Raw genomic sequence first — 21,445 nt, forward strand, 5'->3', positions numbered from 1 at the left:
CAAAAATGCTACTCACCTAGCGTGCATGTGGACACATTATTTTTCCTACAAAAGGTCAGAAGGATTTTGTGGTCCTTATAACAACTATTCCATTCTGCCCTTGTAACAACAAGAAAAAAGAAAAGAAAACCTAGCCATGGATAATATGTAACAAATGGGCACAGCTGTGTTCTAATAAAGCTTTATTTATAAATCAATCAATCAATCAACCAATCAACCAATCAATCAATAAATCAGACAGTGGGCTGATCGGTCTGTCTATGGGCTGTAATTTGCTGACCCATTCTCCGGGAAAACGATCACAGGTAACAACAGCAGAAAAGTCAACGTTTTTTCCTTTGAAAATACCAGGTGATTTTTAAATTAGCTTCATTTAATTGGTGATTTAAATGGGGGAACATTTTTAAGGCTTTTCAAAAGGAAAAAAGATCTTAAAAGTAAGTCTCTATTTGGGGCCACAGAACTCATCTCATCAGTACCGTCACAGAGTATCTCACTCCTCAAATAAAAATTCCAAAAGTAGGTCAGAGAGGGGTTCTTCTCAATCAGATTCCTTTACATGTCAACTGCCCACATCTAATGATGAGCCAGTCCCATAAAATACAAAGAAACTCCAAACAAAATCACAACTAAGTTTCCTTGAGATTACCGTCATTTTTCAGATTTATCTTTGGAGCAGTTGGGGTCACACAGGACTTCCCACAAGATCCGCCATCAGAGTGGCGCATTCAGTATCACCCAAGGATCGATGACGAACAGAGTTGGCAGCAGGGCTTGCGCTTGGTGCTCCGGTCACACGTGCACAGGGCATGCTGCCATCGTTACTACAATGGCATGCAGGCAGCCTAGCGTTTAAATCCTTAACAAGCATTAGCAGCCTGGCAATGCCTGAGCCACCTCTCATTCACGAAAAATGGGGTTAGGAACAAAACAGACAAATTCAGCAGGAACATTGCCTTGTAACTTCAATGTGCTCCACACAGCATGTAGGGGACTCCTTCAGAGGTTACTGACTGGGAGCCTACAGTGATTCTAGGATCTCATTCTTTGCTCCCTGAAGCCCTACTCAGCTTGCCACAGTGGCCCGGGGAAACAGGTTGGGCTGTCCACCATGTCACCACCGGGCAGAAATGGGCCTGACCGTAAAGATCAGTCCCTCCTCCCAGAGAGGGACCATGAACTTCGGTTCTGCTTGTAAGTGCTTTGAGGGAGAAGGGTAAAATCTTGTTCTTTATTCATTCATTCATTCATCTGTGTTTTTATTTTTTGTAAAGTTGTTAGGCACGAGTACAGAAAGAAGGAAACAAATGTCATCACTTGTTTCAGTGGCAGTTAAGGGCCATAAAAGAGATGAGGCTACGCGTGTCTATTCGGATACACAGCAGCTGCTAGGAAACCCTGCTGTATGAATTTCTGCTGTGATCACCCACGGCAGGCTGCTTTGTGCTACTGCGGATGGCCTGTTCCTCTTGGCCCATTACAGACACTTCTGGCAGCATGCATCTCCTTATTAACTACCGAAGACCTGAACACATGACTATCTAAATAACAGACATTTGTTATGTAAAACAGGGCTCAACCGCTTCCTCCTCACTATCTCTGCATGCCCAAGAGATCTCTAACAACCTCATGTGTACACAGGCATGTGAAACAGCTACACAAAACCATATTTATTGGTAATCATAGATAAATACAGTTTTAAATAGTCATTTGATATATGTATATATATATATATAAATGTATATGATTATATATCACATACATATCTATATATCTCCCTATATCACTTAACCATTTACTGAAGGTGAAAACAAATTAGCATGCTGAGGACATAGATATGCTTGCTTTTTTTTTTTTTTACACAAACACCGAATCTTGGCTGCATATTCAACACTGGCGGATATACTGATATCTTCAGTTGTCTTCAGAGCTGACTGACTGGTTTGCTGACCACTAATGCTGACACTTTACCTAACTGTACAAAATGTAAAAAATGGCAGGAAACCGCCTGAGGCCATTTCAGAGACCAGTGACATTGGAGACCACCGCATTCAATCCCGAGATCTCCATGGGTTCTAGAGAATTCTTTCCATTGGGCTCCAAACAACAACAGCAAACCTGTTTTCCATGTCTCTCAAATAGCTGCCATTTTAAGGTCTACATGAGTGAAAGTAACATTTGCACATACAGACAAGGAACTCTAAAAAGGGAGTAAGCAGCAACTCATGTTACCTCCTCTGTTGACTTCTGAGGGCAGCGAAGGTGCCATCATATTTGTGTCCATTGGCTGAGAGCCATCCTGGGCCATGGGGTCTTCAGGAGGCAGGTAAGCAGGTGGAGGGGTGTCAGCTACAAAGAGGGAAAGAAAAGAAAAGTACACGCTTCAGCCATATATTCTCATCTCTGACAGATTGTATCTGTGTGTACCTTTTCATGTGTGTGACTGTTCATGTGTGTGCACAAGTATGTAGGGGTCAGAGGATGACAGCTTAGGTAAAAAATCTTTCTTTTACTTATTGTGAGGAAAGGAACATGTTGGGGGTCAGAGCGTAACTTGGGGAGTTAGGTCTTTCCACCCTGTGGGTTCCAGAGACTGAATTCAGGTTTTCACAATGGCAGCAAGTGCCTTTGCCCACTGAGCCATTTGGCCAGCCCTCACTTTTTGGGGCGTGTGGTGGGGAAGCAAGGTCTCTCATGACCTGGAGCTCTAAGGGCAGGCTAGGCTGCTCAGTCAGTGAGCCCCTGGGATCTACCTGTCTCCCTGTGCTGAGATCACTAGTCACTCAGACTGAGTCAACCTCCTTACTGAAAGACTGGTCTACATGGTGGTACATGCCTGCTCTCCTAGTAGTTAGGACGTGGAGGAGGAGATGGAAAGGTCAAGGCCGACCTTGGTTATATCAGGCCCTGCCTTACCCTTCTCCCCGACCCCCGAGAAAGATTAGATGCTAAAGACACTGGACATAAAACAGAGTTTCTGAAAACAATCAGACCCCCAAACTTTGTTTACAGTGACATTTCAGTGAGAAGAAAGAAAATAAGTCAGTCCCAGGAGTTCCCTGCCTACCTAGGATCAGTCACTTTAACTCTGCCAAGAAGAGCATTGGCGAAGACAGTCACGCAGCAGACTCTGAGAACTGCCAGACAGGGTCTGGTACGGAGCTCTCCCAGGCCCGACAGTAAACCTACGGGCAGGGAATCTGCTCTCTGGACTTGCTAGGACCCACTAATTGAGATTTGATTATCCCTGACTTTAAGCAATCTCCTTGGACTACCTTTGCTCCAACCATTTAAGCAATGACAAGCTTAAAAATCCCCCAAAACAGAATATGAGGCAATAAATCAGCTTATCTCAGCTGTCTTCTGTTTCAGAATTTACATTGGACTCTTCTGAAGAATTTCCAGCAAATATGATTACTGAAACCACACGCATGAATGCAAGCTGGGCATTTTCTCACTGTGAAACCCAGAGAATTCGTTTTCCTGCACTCGAAAACCAAGTTCCTCATTGGTTTGTAAGTCTACCCAGCATGCACAGCAGAGCCTTGAGAACAAAATTTATTGGAGGGATCCATGAATGCTTGGATAAATTCTTAGCGGCAACTGTGGAACCCAAATAACAAACTCCGCTCCTTCAGGGCTCCCTGGCAACTCCTCCCACCCAGGTGCTGAAAAGTGAGCCAGCCAGTCTCCTGGGCCCTTCTCAGACTGTCTCTCCTCTCACTCCAGCCTCTTGCTGCAGCAGTGAGGTTGATTCTGCATCCCTCAAGCCAGGGGCGTAGGCAGAGCCTCTTCTCAGCAGAACCCACTGAATATACACCAACAGGCCTCGTGAAATCTCACTAGCAGCCTGTGGCATTGAATATACACCAACAGGCCTGGTGAAAACCTCACTAGCAGCCCGTGGCACCACCAGGGCTCACGGGGCCAGATCACTGCTGAGGTGTTTCACTGTCCCTGCCAGAACACAGCCCCTTCCTCTTCCCTCTCTGTGGCTGTACACTAATCCCTGGCAGTCAAGGACAAGAAGAAATTCTAGTGATTGACTTTGACTCTTTCACTAGAGCTTACCTGGGGTTGCCCCTGCTCGAAAGTCCTCTGAAACGGACCTTTTCACTACTAACTGGTCCACCAGACCCAATGGGCTTGCCAGGGAATGGGTGGATAGGAAGACCGGATGTTAGAAGTTTGGTTATTAAAATAATCTTTCTCCCATCTTCATCCCAAACAGAAAAACATAATAAACAGGCTGAAAAATAACTCTTTCAAAAGAAAAAAAGAAGCAATAAAGTATGGATCACTTTTCAACTTCTGAAGGTTAAACATGGATGTTGAAGTAAAATTTAATCTGGCACTAATGTTTGAGATGCTTGTTTACTGACCTGTAATTTGAAAAATACAATCTTTTAATTAATCACTTGTTTTGATAACTATTACACCATCCGTTATGACTAAAACAGGAAAATAACTGGTTTTTGTCTCTGCTAAGTTAAACAAGCAGATGGTCTCCAGCACTTCTGTTGCAATTCCTTGTTGTTAAAAGTACGTGTTTCTTGGGATGACATCACCGGCTAAATGAATCTAATTAAATGGGGTGGAGGGGGTGATCCTTTGGGAAGTAGCGCACTGACAGCGTCGGAAACGCTCGCTGAAGCCGCTTCCTGGAGCGGCACTGTGCGTAGCACATTTTCCCCTTTCTTTATGGAGAGCAGGGACTGGAACAACCGTGCCACTCACTCAGGAGGATGCAGCTGTCTGGGAAGGGACAGCAGGACTCAAACAGGCCATCCTCTTCTGCGGCTGTGTGGCTCCTCTTGCTACAAGGATATTCTGAAGCACTGGCTCACAGGGTCCCCCCCCCCACCGCAGGCCACGCCCACCATCTCCACAAGGCAGGGTCCCAGAACACCCCTGCCTACCTGGCATCTGGAAAGGGCTGCCCGGGTCTGAGCTGGTGGGCGAGTGAGGGTAGGTGCTGCTGCTGCTGCCTGGAGAGTTGGGGTAGCTGCTGGTGGGCGAGTGGGGGAACGGGTGGCTGCTGGGCTGCTGGAAGGAGTCTGGAAACGTAGCGTTCAGCGGCATGTGCGGCTCGTTTTGTCCCAGGTTGCGGAACTGCGCCAGGAGGCTGTGCTGAGGGTTATACTCACTGTGCCTGGGAACCAGTACGGGAGGCAGGACTGGGAACAGAGAGACAAACGAGAAAGGTGAAAATCGGTAATTACCTCACAGTAAGCGAGGTCAGATGACCTGAACTCCATCCTGCTATCAGAAGGATAGTGACTCTCTGCTCCAGAGTACGGCCTAAATCACAGGACCCCAGCCTCCGGGCTGCTGACCCAGGGAAACCTCAAGACACAGTTTCAGATTAAAGTTAATTGCTTTATTCCATTTTTAATTTTTCTACTCACAAAAAACATAAAGCATAATTAACACTATATACATCACCAGCTAGTCAGATGGCTTCATGGTTAAAAGGGTTTGTCATACAGCTGGAAGACCTGAGTTTGATCCCTGGGATTTAGGTAAAGGTGGAAGGTCAGAGTAGATTCCACAAAGCTGGTCTGACCTCCACATGTGCACCCCTCCAAGCACCTCTCTCTCTCTCTCTCTCTCTCTCTCTCTCTCTCTCTCACACACACACACACACACACACACACTCACCCCTGGCACTGAGGCATACTGGCATACACCCACAATTCCAGTACTCAGGAGGCAGCTAAGGCAAAGGGATCTGAGCTTAGAGTCCAGCCTGGGCCACTCCGTTTACATATGTACATATTGCCACCGATACTCTCGCTTAACGGTCTGCTAAAATCTGAGTTAATATGTATTAAATGATATTATTATCATTAAGTGTTTGAATCGACACATTAACTCCTTTAAAATAAAAAGCAGTAAACTGTGACCACGTGACATCCGAAGGCCAGAGAAGGAGGTTAGTTACGTGGCCTCTGAGGTTCAGGAATGTCCTGGCAGCCCTACTTAGATGGACTCACTTCTCCATGGTCCTCGACACCACACAACAGGGCCAAGGAGGACGCAGAAGCTAGTTACATTTGCCAACTAAAAACCCCAAGACAGGGGGTCTAAGAGGTCGGTACCCAGACAAAAAGAGTCGCCTGCTGAAAGCCAAGAGCCTGAAGTGATGAAAATCAGCACAGCTAACTCCAGAAAACCCTGGCAGAGCCACCACCATAAGGCAACCCAGGAGGAATGGGCTGCCTAATGCTGATTATAGAACCCTACCCAGGAGAGTGCCCTTAGGCCCCAGATCTCCTCCAAGGTCACCAGGTGGCTCCCCTTAGTGGCAAAGACCTTCTGAAGCCCTCCTGTCTTTGTGGTCTCTAAATGAGAGAAAAGCGACGTGTATTAAAACTGAGCAAGAGGAGGAAGGTGATTTAAACTGGCTACTGTGAACGGTGACCAGGACTCCGTGCATTTCCCTAAAGAAACGCCCAGTGACACTGGAAATGGAGCTGACTTGGGGGCTTTTCAAGAACCCTCTTCCTGCTTGACTGTGAGTGCTTCTATTGGAAGGCATTCGGAACACATGGATTATCACTGACTTAGCTGCGAACTGTTGATAAAACAGATTGGGAAGTATTAAAATTCCTCATCCTCTTCCCTTCTCCTGCTCCAAACATTTCCCACCCCACCCCGGGGTTCTCTGAGAGCAGGTGATGGATGCTGTGTGCCCCTGAATTCCACAGAGGTCAAGAGTAACTGGTACACTGCAGGACTAACTTCCACACATACATGCGACCATTACTGACATGGTAACCCTTGATGCAATCACGTATGAGTGATTTTACAGACTGCTTCTCAACATGGGTTCCTCTGACAGTTCTTAATTAAACCCCGTGATTCTTGGCTACTACACTATGCAGCTGACATTATGCCCTTCTCTGGGTACAAACCCAGAGGCCAACGACATAGGCCTGCTTCCTTTCGACTGCTTGGTTAGACTATTACCCAGTTCACCCACCATCCACAGCTAATCCTCCGAGTAAACCTTCCACTTCTCACCAGACTCCACCAACTCTGAACGCAGATTTTGCTTGAATCAGCGTTTGCTCAGATGGGATGGCTCTTTCCTTCTATTGTCCTTACTTTTCCGTCAGAATTCTTCCCTGAGGAGGGGTTCCCCATCTCCCGCCTCCTGCTCGTCTATGACAGCCACTGACAGAGGTCTGTGAGTTCCTGAGAAATGGGCTGACACATTCCTGCTCTTGTCTATTCTTGTGGTTCACTGTGTCCCACCACGGGCCACTGCTTGCTCTTTACGGTTTTTTCAAGCACGCTGCCACTCTTGAGGCATCTCTCTCTCTCTTTAGCTTTTCAAAGCATCCTGGCTTCTGCCTCACTTCTCCCTCCTCATCCCCGGGGCCCTGGTTCTAAGCTGGGTGTGTGTACACGGGGATGTGTGCAGAAAGATTTGCAGTGCTCTCCCTAAGCCCAACCCAAGTCCACCAACTTTTTATTTGCCTTCCTTTATTATTATTATATATTTATCTGTATTAATCTTTTGGAATTTTTAAAACAGGAGCTCATGTAGACCAGGTTAGCCTCAAATTTGTAGCTGAAATGACTCTGAACTCCTGGTCCTCCTGCCTCCACTTCTTACACACAGGGATGATAGAAGAGTCAACCTGCCTATGCCAGTTCCCATATATTCACGAATCCCTTAAATCCACTATTTTTGTCAAAACTACTATATTCATATCATCTTATGAACTACACCTAGGGATTTGTTTTCTTTTTAAATTTATTTTTATGTGTAAAATACTTGAACTCATTTCCATTTGCTCTAAATTTGTCTGGGTCAGACTCCCACCTTCAGCGTTGAGCTTATCTGCATAGTCTGTTGGCGGTGCTCACTGACTTCCCCAATTCTTTGTAAATCTAGAAAACACTAAGCGGTTCTGAAGCTCAGAACAATCCCTCTCCCATCCCTTCTGTTCATTTCCCTCATTCTAACCTCCTCACAGGGCAGCTACGGGGTTCTTGCTTCTCCACTCTTCTCGCTCGTGTGTGTTATGAATTTGAGGTTAGAAAGTCTTGTACGCCCATGCTGAATGGGAGAGCCCACCCCTGCGCCCTTCTGGGGTGTGCAGAGTTTCTCAATTTATTTACGTTTCTGAGGCACTGGTTTTATTTGTGGTATGAGGAATATATCTCACTTCATCTTTTTCTGAATGGTTGGTTAGCAAGCCACCTTAAATGCCACTGATTAAGAGGCCATCTCTGTCCTGCAGACTGAGCTGCTACCTTTTCTATAGTCTCCTGTGTCTGCTGTATGTTTTCAGACAGTTTCTTCTGCTCTAGTCTGTGTCCATGCCACCGTTTTTTTTTTTTTCTTTTTCTGTTGTTACTGTTTTTTAATTACATTTTGGTAACTGTGTGTGTGTTTATGTTTGGTTTTTTAAGACAGGGTTTCTCTGTGTAACCCTGGCTGTCCTAGAACTCATTCTGTAGACCAGGCTGGCCTTGAACTCAAAGGGGTCATCTGCCTCTGCCTGCTGAGTGCTGGAATTTAAGACGTGCACCACCACCTCCTGGCCACACCACTATATTAATGAAAGGGGTTTCCAAGTCTGGCAGGCCCAGTTCCTCCTCAGAGTTCAGCTGCACGCTTCTCTTTCCTCTTTTTTTTTTTTTTTTTTTTTTTTGGTTTTTTTTTTTTTTTGGTTTTTCGAGACAGGGTTTCTCTGTGGTTTTGGAGCCTGTCCTGGAACTAGCTCTTGTAGACCAGGCTAGTCTCGAACTCACAGAGATTCACCTGCCTCTGCCTCCCGAGTGCTGGGATTAAAGGCGTGCGCCACCACCGCCCGGCAAATATATTTATTTATTTATTATGTATACAATATTCTGTCTGTGTATATGTCTGCAGGCCAGAAGAGGGCACCAGACCTCATTACAGATGGTTGTGAGCCACCATGTGGTTGCCGGGAATTGAACTCAGGACCTTTGGAAGAGCAGGCAATGCTTCTCTTTCCTAATAGCTTTAGTCACCACCCTGGATGCCTTTGGAAACAACGAAGTTCTCGAGTCCTTACTGAGATGCCACCACACTGGCAGGTCAACGTAAAGAGCAGTACCTTGGTGCGGAAATGCCCTCTTTAGAATAAGAAGAGCCGGACAAGAGATGGAGGCGGGGATGGGAGTGCAAAGTTAGTCTGGACTACAGAATGAATGCTAGGCCAGCTTGAACAACTGAGTGAAACTCTGCTCAAAAACAAACAAACAAACAAACAAAAAATAAAAAAACCGGCCCAGTGGTTAAGAGTGCACACTGCTCTTCCAGTTCCTAGCATGGACATTGGACATGGATAACTCCATCTCCAAGGGCTCCTCTCCTGGACTCCGCGGTCTCCTGCACGCATGTGCACAGTTAGAGAAAGCCAAGGGTACAGCTTAGCATACATGAGGGCCCAGCTTCATCCCCAGGACTGGGAAAACAAAAGCACTACGAAGGTCTGTTGACGTCCACAGTGGCTCTGTGATTTGTAGACACTGTCTGCATTAGTTTCCTAGAGCAGTGGGAATAAACACCAGAGAATGGTGACTGGAATAACAGGAGGCATTTTCCTGTGGCCCTGGAAGGCAAACACCTGAGACTAAGGTACCGGTGGGCTGGCTTCAGCTGAGACCTCTGTCCTCGGCTCCCAATGGCCTTCCAGCCCAGTGTTTCTTTCTCTGCACAGCCTAACCCTGTCTTGTAAGGATGTTAGCTCCTCATAATGCCTTCATCTCCCTTTATCTTTTCCTTAAAGGCCCTGTCTCTAAAACCCACATTCCGTGGTCCTTGGGGTTACAGCTTCAACATGAATTTAGGGACACAGGCAACCCAGTCCGTACAGGTGCACACGGCATCTTCCAACTTCTCACACCTCAAACTCCACTGAAGGGCAGCATGCGTGGTTTGGAACTGCAACCCTTACATTTCTGGAAACGCTTCTTGATGTAAGACACCTTTGAGAAGCCAGATCCCAAACCTGCTTCCTAAACATTGTCAGCAACCTGTGCTTTTTGCTTCAGCCCCGAGGCTTATCCTTGGATGTGGAGACTAATGGTTTTACTAAGCTTCATGTCTGAGCTGATTGGGTCATGTGTTCAGAGAACCCTGCCTGCTTTGATGAGTGGGGCCTTTCTCCCCACCTTCCCATCTAGCTAACAACTGCCTGGAGTCTGTTTCTGTCTCTATCTCTGTGTGTGTGTGTGTAAGGTTCAGGGACACATGCATGTGGAGGCCAGAAGTTGATATCCACTGTCTTCCTGAATTGCTTTCCCATTTTGCCTTTTGAGACAAGATCTCTTGCTCAACCTGGACTCACCCATCTGGCTGGACTGGCTGGACCTCAAGCTATAGGGTCCTCCTCCCTCGAGCTCCCTGGCGCTGGGATTCCAGGTATGCTGCCTGGGAAGTCTGCTTTGTGTGGGGTGCTGGGGATCTAAATGCAGGTCTGCAGGCTAGTGCAGGGAGCCCTTTGCCAACTAAGGAAGGGGAGACACCATCTCTCTGCCAAGTCTATTTTAAAAACAAACTTTAATGATTTAATTATGTATATGTCTATGTGTGTATCTGTGAACATCTGTACATGTATGTTAGTGCCAATGCCCTCTAAGGCCAGAGGCATCAGATCCCCTGAAGCTGGACTTACAAGCAGTTGTAAGCTGCCCAGTGTGGGTGGATTCTCTTTAAGAACAGTGTGTGCTCTTAGCTCCTGAGCCATCTCTTCAGCCCGCTGGCTAAAGTCTGAGGATGTGCTCTCCTCTGGACCTCTGGAAAGACAAAGTCAGAGTCTTCCCTTCCTCGCTGCTGCTCAAACTCTGTATCTCTTCCCATGAAAAATGAAAATCAAAATCCCTTTTCCCGCCAACAGAAAACCAAACTGGGAATAAAACTGCAGGATGCTCAAGTCCGGGGAGGCATTTGTGATTCTGCTGTTGGCCTCTGCTTTTCTGTGTCGCCAAGACACATGGGAAAGGAACGACCAAGAACAGCTGAGCTCAACAGCATTCCTGTACACCCCAGATTGGAGCTTTGTCCAGGGATTCAAGCATGGCTTGAAACTCTATACCAAATGGTCACTGGCAACATGTGCTAGTCCAACCTGACCGGTTTTCAGCTGTGCCGGGACCCTCCAAATGTTCTCCAAATGCAGCTAGCTTCCGGTTTAACATAAGAGAGTTCTGATGAGATTACCAGCCTGTTCCCTATGCTTGTCCACGGAGACAGAATGGCAATCAAGCTACCAAAATTCTTCCCGCCTGGTTCTGCAGGAGTGGAGAAGGTGTTTAGCTAGGTGACCTGAGCAGGGTGACTACATTTAGGACTCGGAACAACTCACCTGACTTCTGGGCTTTCACACTCCTTACCTCCCAGAAAAAGAACATCGCTTTACTCAGGCACCCCCATTCTAGATTTGTACGTCTTGGCCATGGCTCGTGGACACCTAATTCTAATAGTATGCCACGCGAAGCTCTGCACAAGTAACATCTCAGGACACAGCACTGGGGTTGTCTAAGAGCAGAGAGGTGGCCCGTCCCACCCTGCAGCAGTTCTTATCAAAAGGGTGAGTTGCCTGAGTAGCTGCCTAAGACGGACATCCCTGATAGAGTATACTGGGTGACCTTGTGGGCAGTGACCTTCCATGTAAAGAGGTAGGCGTGAAAGATGGTTTTCAAGTTAATAGTATGTTTATTTATAAAATAAAATTCCTTACTTCAAGATACGTCTTGGGAACGGAAGAGATGGTTCTCTGAATCTTAATCAAGGTTAAATTTTAACAGCAATAAACAACAGCGGAAAAACCCTTTATCTGTCTGTGTGTTCATTGGTGGTGAGCTGAGGGTGGACAGGGTTTGAAATATCTGATAAGGTCCCCTGAGCTGTGGCAATAAAAGCCAACAGGAGTACAGGGCTGTACCACAGAGCGCTTCACACAGACTTCACAACTGCAGTCTGGGGTGTGCAGGGAAGCAGGCTCAGCCTAGCCAAGGAACTCATTTGGATCTAGGGAAGCAGGCTTGGCCTAGCTAAGGAACTCATTCCGGATCTAGGGAAGCAGGTTCGGCCTAGCTAAGGAACTCATCCGGATCTAGGGCCTGATCCAAGCCTGTTCACAGCCAGGCTTTACTCCTTAGTCCTTCAAAACTGAGAGGGAGTTGAAAAGCTGCTTCAAAAATTCTCTTTCCAGTTTCTGATTAGGGTGTGTGTGTGTGTGTGTGTGTGTGTGTAAGGAAGGGAGAAAGAGAGAGACTGGGTTGTTTTCCTCAGTGGTTTCTCTACTTTTCGAAGACAGGCTCTTTCACAACCTGGACTTCACTGTTTTGTCTAGACTGGCTGGGCCAACGAGCCCCCATGACTGCCTGTGTCTGCCCTCCCCCTGCACTGGGATTACAGCCACAGCATAACTGGAACAAGGGCACTTCTTTCCAACACACAGCACTTACATGCTAACTGCTGTATCATGTGTTAACTCACCAAACCCCCAACAACCCTGCTCTCGCACGTTCCCGTGTTAACCCATGCCGCACAGAAAAGAAAACCCGAGGGTCTGGAGACCTGGCTCTGCAGTTAAGAACGTGAACTGTCCTTGCAGAGGACTGTGTAGTTTGACTCCCAACACCCTGATCTGGTGGCTCACCTAGCAGGGATCCAATGCATTTGGTCTCCATGGGCAATGCGCTCCTAGGCACACGTGCACACGCAGACATACATCATACAGGTAATTAAAAAGGATAAAAATAAATCTTAAATGAAAGTGGAAATGGAGGTATAGGGAGAGTAAGTAACTTACCTAAGAATACAGAACCAACAGCCAATGGGGTTAGGTTACCAATGGTCTTACAGCTAATATCCAGTGGATCAGGGTTCAAGCCTGGGCAGTCTGGCTCCACAGTGAAGCTCTGGACCACCTTGGTCTTAAGGAAGTTTCTGAACAGTTGGCTCAGCTACTTAACAATCCACTGACAGGTTCACAATAACCCCCAAGCAGCTTTGCTTGATGAACAATCACAGTTCAATTAATTAACTCGTTTATTCGGAGTTCAAACTGGATCCCAGCAAATATGTTCTGTGAAGCCGGGACACTGGTTTTCTAATGATGATTACTGCTAAACAGGAAATAACCATAAACACAACTTCCTCAGCACCCACGCCGTAGGCGCCAATGCTCCCTACTGTCTGCACTTGGCCAGTCTGCAGGCTGCCTACCACAGGCATTTTAGACACATTCGCCAACACTTATAACTCTGGGTGTCTGGCTCCTTTGCTAAAGAGAAGCCAACCACTTCCTGGTTCTTGTGAAGCAGTCCCACGCGGGGCTAAATGGCGTGGATTTGAACTTGGGTTCTAGCTCTGCAGCTTCAAGTAGTTCATTACTCCGCTTCTACATCTCAGCAGTCCTTGGCACCTGCTCCCTAGGCCAGAAATACATGAAAATTCATGTGTGGTGGTGAACACGGTAGGACGGGAGGTGAGCAACGAGACTCGCTGTCACTGTCGTGCCCGTTACCGCTAGTCCTCGGAGGACTTCCTCACAGAGACCTGTTCACATCACAAGTTTCATTTTACTCTATGCACGGTGTGGAGATTTCTGCATCGTTCTCAAGAATGTCCTGTGCAGAGGGGCCTCATCACGCACTGTGATTAAAAGAATTTCACGCCAGCCCTGAAGAGATGGTCAGTCTCAACCCTCGCCTTCTCCAACAGGTCAGTAGCTAGAGTCCCTCAAGGAAGACACATGAGCGGCCCTCGGAAGACATGTGAGCGGCCCTCAAAGACACGTGAGTGGCCCCCAGAAGACAAGTGAGTGGCCCCCGGAAGACATGTGAGTGGCCCCCAGAAGACAGTGAGTGGCCCTCAAAGACACATGAGTGGCCCTCAAAGACACGTGAGTGACCCCTGGAAGACAAGCGAGTGGCCCATGGTCAAACTGCCCAGGCTGAGTGGACAGCTAAGCCGGCTCATCCCTATCATGTCTTTACATCACTACTACAGGCAATTGGTATCTTCTTTACATGGCCTTTCTCTGTCCTAACTCCTAAGGGATTCCACGCCATCGGTCTACGTGGGCCGATGTCCTCTCACTGATGTTACATGTGAGGTTGTGGGATTTCGGAGCCACACCACCAATGGTTTACAATCTAGTCGTTTTAAGGACTTCTGGATCAAGTGGCCGTCTCTCTTGCTACTGTGTACATACGCTTCTGACCGACTCTCCTATCTGCCCTCCTATCTGGTCTGGGATTGCAGACGTGGGCTTTTTAGGGGCTTCTTGAAAGAATTTGGCTTTAAAGAAGAAACAAAACAAAACACCCTGAGGGTTCTAGCTGCAGAAACAGTAAGGAAAACCCTACCTCAGAAGCAAGGTGCAAGGAGAGAGGCGACTCGTGAGATGTCATCCTCTGGGCCAACCCTGTGCTCCCCCCACAAAACAGAGGAGACGCCTTCAAATTTCCTTCCCATGCCTTGTTCTGACTGAAGCTTTCAGAGGTGGGGTCATCTAATGGTTGTTGGGATTCTTTTGCTAACACAAACTTAACCAAAAATCAGCTGAAAAGAGGGAAACAGTTTCATTCATTCATTCGTTCATTTATTTGGCTCATGGGGTTCCAGCAGTTTCTCGGCGGCTGGCTGGGTTCTATGGACCTGTGGTGACACAGCGGACCAACGCTGCATCCTCAGTGACCTGCCTTCCATGAGGCACCACCAGACTGACCCAGTCCTGCTTCTGTGTGATAGCAATGCCATATTTACTAATTTTCTTTGGTCTTAGCTATTCATCTATTTTTCTTGGCCTGTTTCATTAACAATATTCATTTACTTTATTCTTCCTCTACCTAAAAACTGATTCCAGTCCTTTGTACAGGGCTGCGGGATGGCCTGGGAGCCTGAAGACCTGATTCCACCCCGAGAATCCACAGAACACCAGGCACGATGACTCCTAACTCTCCCCCCACACGCTGGGGAGGCCGAGACGGGAGGACCCCCGAAGCTCACAGGCCTGAGCTCACAGAGAATCAAGCCTGGTGATTATCAACCTTGCTAAGGGACTGTGGCAAAGGAAGTGGACTGTGTTCCTGAGAATGACACCCAAGGTTGTGCTCTGGCCTTCAAATGCACACACACACATAAAAAAATCCCTGGGATGACAGACACGTGAACTTGTCTGTACTGCACCATGGGCCAGCGTTAGGCGGAACACGGTGTCCAGGTGTGTCACAATTGAGGAAGTTTAAGGGTCAAGTTCATCCTCCATCCACACCTGCCATTCAATTCAGCATACACCACTAAAATTCCGTGCCCGTCTTTTTTGGGGGCACAGTTCCTGTAGAGCCTTGTGTTTATTAAAATGTCAGAAGGAACAGAAATTTGGGTGTACTGGAAGTCTTGTTTTAATTTCTATAGTTAGTATAGTTAATTTACCTCCAATTTTCATAATCTTTGTAATGAACACATCTTGGTATCTGACTTATAACTTAACCTTCAAGTAAGGTCAATACTGCCCCCCCCCCCCACTGCAGCAAACGTACCACACAGGCGCTCTGAGTTGTTTTTTTTTTTTTTTTGGTTTGTTTGTTTTTTAAGACAGGGCTTCTCTGCGTAGCCCTGACTGTCCTGGAACTAGTTCTGTAGACCAGGCTAGCCTCAAGTTCACAGAGATCTGCTTGTTTCTGGTTCCCGAGTGCTAGGATTAAAGTTATGCACCACTACCACCACCCGGCTCACAGAATACTTTTTGAGACCGTTACAGATTCAGCCCTATGCAGCCCCCAGTGCCTGAAGGGATACTGTCAAATTAAAACAATCTGTGGCATCCTCAGGACCACTTAGTTTGCTTCCTTCCTTGGCATCGATTTCCTCTGCCCCATTCCTGCTTGGCAATAACGGATCTTTCTCCAGTTCTATAACATTTAAAACATTCTTCCAGGTAAAATTTACCAAGCCACAAATTACAGGATGAACAGACAGCTGGAGCTGAAGCCCATATTTAGCCGACAGGTGAGGAGGATTTTCAGTGTATTTCCATTTTCAGCAGCCAGCAGCATTCTCCAACAATTAAAATAGAAATCTCAGACTCCATTTATTTAGGGGGATGGTGTCTTATGAGACAGGCTCTTACTCTGTAGCCCCAAACTCACAACTTCTTGCCTTAGCCTCTCGAGGGCTAGGAATATGGGTATGTATTGGCACACCTGACAACACCTCAGGATTTAAGGCTCAGGTTTGATAAGGACTTTCCCAGTGAAGTTCAAAGTGCAATAAATAAATAAATAAATAATAATAATAATAATAATTTTAAAGAACCACATGAGGAAAAAGAAAAGAGGCCAGCAGCCAGGAAACCCCCATTAAGGCACTTTGAGAGCAGCGGACAGGAGCCGCACGGTCGTCTCAGTACCACAATTAGGTGACTTACTCAGCCTTGGTCAGCAGATACTTTGGGAAAAGAAAAAGAGAAGCACTATTTAATCCGACCACTAATAAGCAGCCTCCACTCGGAAGGCTAGTAAAAGTCCGGCAGACAGTGGACGGCCACAGCAGCGGCAGGGCCAGCCTCAGAAGTCTGGGGACTCTGTTTCCTGTGAGCGTCTACACGTGTGCGAGAGAACAATCCAAACATGTCTTGAGAGATGTTTCAATGATGGTCAGAGGACAGCCTCTCCACGGAGGAAGGGGGTCTCCGCTCTGCGCGTGCTGCCCACCCCCCCACCCTCCACACACACGCACACACACACACACACCCGAAGCTAGAGTGAACAGGAGAGGCAGTGTCTCTGAAAGTGCGGCCGTTTCTGACCATCGTTTTTACACTATTTTATTTGTAACAAAATACAAGCCACGGGTTAAGAAGAAATTGTAGTTACTTAAATTGATGGAATTATTTTGGGGCAAAGAAATAGAAAGCAAAGATACTCAAAGGAACAATGACAAAATCTGCATGAGACAAACGAAAACCGTCGACTGTCTTTATCTCAGTCTCAACCTTGAGGACTACCTGAAGGAAAAATCTAGAAAGAGCCAGCCAATTTCCTATCTGCATCAGAACAGAAAACCCCTGAAAGCTGAACGACTTCAAAGACCAATTCACGAGCACCTTGTGAATGAACAAACTCTCCAGGACAGTGGGCAGTGAGTGGCTGTCATGTGATCACACACATGGACTCTAAGAGGACACAATACCACTTTGCAGCACGAAAGACCCAAGTCAAGTATTTACACCAAATACATCTCAGCCTTGCCCTCAAAGGACCTCCAGGGCTGTCCTGTGGGCCGCTCCGGAGACTTGTGGCTGAAGAGGAGAAAGAAGAGGAAGCTCAGAGTCGCGCTTACTCCCCCACCTCAGCAAGTTACTAAGTAACAGAACTGCACCAGGAATGGCTTCCTTTTCATCTTACATCAGCAAGGAAATGACCAAAGAGAGGAAGACGGTTTCCAAAGGCTGCAGACAAACTGAAAACTCATTCTAGAAAGACAGACGGCTGTATGAATACACTAGTCACAGCATTTTTAGGGATCCACAATCCCTGCTGCTGTGGTAGCTGCCGAGACAGAGAAGTTAGCATGCAGGGACCTGCCCTATGCTTTCTTTACTCAGAGAGTCGCTGACCAGCAATGGGCTGGGCCGTATGTTCTGAAGAAGCTGGGGTTGGGATGGGAAAGCACACTCTCTCTGGGGCAGGAAAATAGCGGGAGCAAGGATGAGTCCCAGCTACACAGATCTCTACTACCTTCAGATCTGAAGGAGGAAGGGAAGTGAGCTGGACCCCGAGAGAGGAGGGAGTTACTGAGGAAAAGGCCTTGAGTGCCTGCAGAGAACTCAAGCTCAGAGCCAGTAGAAAACGGAGAAGGAAGTAGGAAAGGCGGCAGGGCTCGGCTAAAGAGCACTGGGAAAGAGGACCCTTCTGTCAGGGCCACATCTCCATAGCTCACGAGCAATAGAGGGGACAGAGCTGACCAGGTGGGGCTGCAGCAGGGCAGGGCAAGGGCACACACCCCGAGTGTTCTCATCAGTGACTCGGATGGGAGAGCACTTCCTGTGTTCAGACCCCTCTGCTTTCCAGGGCTCTGGCACCCAAGTCCCTTGACTTGGAGGAGTCGCTTTCATTACTTGAGTTACATTAAAATTTTCCCTGTGGACCCTGTGAACCGAAACCCAGGGACCCAGCTTGCACAGTCCTTCTCACTCTCTGAGACTCCCATCTCCGTTTCAGTTTCTACCTGAAGAAAACCATGTGTCTTTATATGACCTGTTCCTAAAAACAAGTAACAATAAAACCTACATCCTATCTGGTTTGACAGACAGTAAAAAGTATTAATACTGAAGCAATGAGAACCCAGTACGGTTGCTAGGGAAAGGGGACACAGAGTCTTAGCCCGGCGCAACTTGTAACAGTGTCGTTTTCAAAGGGCCCGATAAAAAGTCACCTGGAAAGGAAGCTAGAAGCTGTGTAAAAACAGTAGAGTAAAAATTTATGAATACTAAATAATATTATGTGTGACGGCCTAATTCTAGCAGTCAATCCCAAATGAAATTCCAACAGAAGAGAGGGTCCCTCACAGAACTGGACAAGGTCATCGTAAAAATGTACGTTCTAGAATCACACAGCATAATATGGGATGAACATGACAACCAGTTCCAGGAAAACCTAATGTCACTGAAGAATATTTTAAAATACACAAAGCAACGTGTTCCTATGGACAAATGTATTAGTATGAAATACACGGTGACAAATGTCAAATTCAGAATGGTGGTTCCTAACAGAAATAACAGAAGGAAACACATGATTTTAGTTTATATGCTCTCTTTCTTAAAATAGGCAGTGGACACAAAAGCCTTTGTAAATCTTCCTCTAGTCTTTTTACATGACTTAAATGTTCTGCAAAAAACACAAAATGCCTTTGGAGACAAACAGATGTTTGCACGACCGAGTTGGAAGTTTGCAGTCACTGAAGCGACACCTCTACCCTGGGGTCTGAAGTTCCTGTGAGAGAAAGATCACCTGGCCATCCCAGGAGCAGGGACAGGGAGGGAAGCCACACGAATCTGACACCACCATCCATGTTTACGGATCCTCAGAAACCACCAGCTAAGTGAACCAGTCCATCAACAAAATCACCCAGAATGACAATGTGGCGTTTCAATGCTTCCCTACAGAAGCACTGATCCACCTGTCCGGATGGAGAAACAAACGCAAGGGCAAAACTACATAAATTAAAAATGTCTGTATCTATGGGCCAGCAGCCCAGAGCGCCTCCGGACGCCCTCACCTGCAGCCGCTCAAGCCCTTATATAACATAGCACCGAATTCGCGTGGAGCGTGCACCTGTCCACCCTACACTTTAACTCAGCTCTGAGCCACTTAGGATGCCTAACATGATATAAATGCTGTGAAGAGACTCAGAGGGGCTTCTGTCCTTCCCTAGCTGCTGTCACTGAGTGTAGACATCTGCAATGGTCAGTCACGCAGGCTGCCCTGCTCCAGGTTCCTGGTCAAGAGGAATAAGCGATCATATAGCGCCTAGCCCAGTCACCTCTCCCAGTCACCTCTCAAGGCCGCGGACTCCTTCCAGCACAATGGGTGGATTCACCGGGACTATGGGAGTGGAGCCCACTGCCAAGGCAGAGCTGTGCCAGTCCCAAAGCTGAGACTAGGCCAATGGAAGTCAACCTATGAGGACCTCCAGCCCTGGTAACCCTCAGCAGCATCAGGTACAAGTCCCGCCCTGATCTCCAAGTGGTGGCTAGTCAGAGGCCTGGGGTGTTGAAGAGGAAGTAGACTCACCCACCAAGAGCTCCCAAACCCTGAGTCCCAGAAAGAATGGAGTCCACTTTTTCAACCACCAAAACCAAAAGAGAAAGTACCTGGAAGGGAGAGTCGGCCTGCTCCATAGAGACAGAGTTCCTTTTCTAAGTATTTGCATCTGCAGCTGACTATGGATGGACGTAGCATCCAAAGATGTGAGGGGCCAACTGCAGCCTTTCCCACAGCCCAGCGCCACACGTGTAGACAGATATCATAAAGAAACACGTCAGATCCCACAGGGAACACACGACGGCACACCTCAACACAGATGACAAAAAGTGCTGCCAGGAAACATGGAGTGCCCCACACTGCCCTTCCTTCGCGGCACACGGCAAGAGCCTGTGCTTCAGCTGACCGCTGATGTGCCACACAGCTGAACTCGCTAGAAAGACACACAGAACAATGTGAACCATACAAAGCAGATTCAGACACAAAACTCAATTTTCAGAGCCCGATTCCAAGAAATGAAGTCACATAGAGAGGAGGAGGCTGTTAGCATGTATGAAATACTCCGGGGTTGCTGAATTTTGGACCGCAATGCACCCCCAAATGTTCACTCAAGACTTGTCCCCAGAGCCTAGTGGGAAGTCTAGTCACCAAAAGGGACAGTGGGCTCCAGCTCTTTCCTCTTTCGACATGAGCTCTGCTCCACCACCGTTCCGCCCCAGGATGCTACTGTGCTGCAGGACAGAGAGTCCTGGAGCCAATGGGACCAAGGACCGATACTTTCCAAATCACCTGCCTCTTTCTAAAGGGATCGTTACAGTGAGCGAAGGCTGAGTAGCGTACAAGTGTTCCTGTGCTCTTTCTCTTTTGCACACACATGTGCGAGTCCACACAACATTCCCCCCCAATATTTTGCATTTACACCCCACAACAGAAAGCAGTTGTTGCTCTGCTCTCGGCGGAACTCACGGGGCACACCAAACGCATCCCCACTCACCAGGGCTCTCCACTCGCTTGTAGTGGTAGGGGTTGATGCAGACTTCCTTCTGCTTGGAACCGAAAGGAAACTCACAGCACTCCAGAGGCTTCAGTTCATGGTGGCTCTGGAGGTCAGGCCAGCGCCACACGCGGCAATAAATGACGTGAGGCAGTCCCTTGCGGTGGGACACCTGCAGCCTGCCATCCAGGGAGCGGGGAATGGTGACGCAGCTGCTCGGCTGCCCCGGGCAGCTCAGGGCCTTCTCCAGCTCTTCCATGGCCCCTTTCTTTTTCTTCAGTTTTTTCACCAAAGCATCCACGGCTTTCTCTGCCCATTTTTCTTCCTCGTCGCCCTGTTTCCACCCTAGAAGTCTCTTCACAGCCGGACTCGTGAAGGAAAACAAGCTGGTCACGTTCATAGCGACTGGTCTAGCTCTTCACGCTCCTCACACCGGGTGAAGTGGGGAGGTCTCTCTCCAGAGGGCACAGTCAGAAGAGATTTCAGTCTGTTTACATAGATTCTCTTTAGCTACTCGCTCAGTTCCTCTGTTCCAAGAAGGGACCCAAAGTTAGCACCTGCGAAAGACAGGATAGGAAACTGGCTTTAAAATTAGCTCGAGACACATCGATTTAACTAATTATTAAATGCCAGGTACTAATTCCTTAGGTCTTTCCCTGTACAGGTGGCCTCAGCTTCTACTGTTCA

General features: G+C 47.5%; 1 protein-coding gene across 2 annotated transcripts in view; it reads right to left on the reverse strand.

The window, feature by feature from the left end:
- Positions 1-21,445, reverse strand: part of Smad1 (SMAD family member 1) — a 63,377-nt gene that overhangs the window by 13,987 nt on the left and 27,945 nt on the right. For both annotated transcript variants that reach the window (XM_057754059.1, XM_057754060.1), the window contains exons 2-4: positions 20,759-21,315; positions 4,920-5,177; positions 2,233-2,349 (exon numbers count right to left, since the gene is read on the reverse strand). In XM_057754059.1, coding sequence (XP_057610042.1) covers positions 2,233-2,349; positions 4,920-5,177; positions 20,759-21,158 — 775 coding nt within the window. In that variant the 5' untranslated portion in view covers positions 21,159-21,315. The remainder of the gene's footprint in view (positions 1-2,232; positions 2,350-4,919; positions 5,178-20,758; positions 21,316-21,445) is intronic.

The sequence above is a fragment of the Chionomys nivalis genome, chromosome 21 (assembly GCF_950005125.1).
Source record: "Chionomys nivalis chromosome 21, mChiNiv1.1, whole genome shotgun sequence".
Classification (NCBI taxonomy): Eukaryota; Metazoa; Chordata; class Mammalia; order Rodentia; family Cricetidae; genus Chionomys; species Chionomys nivalis.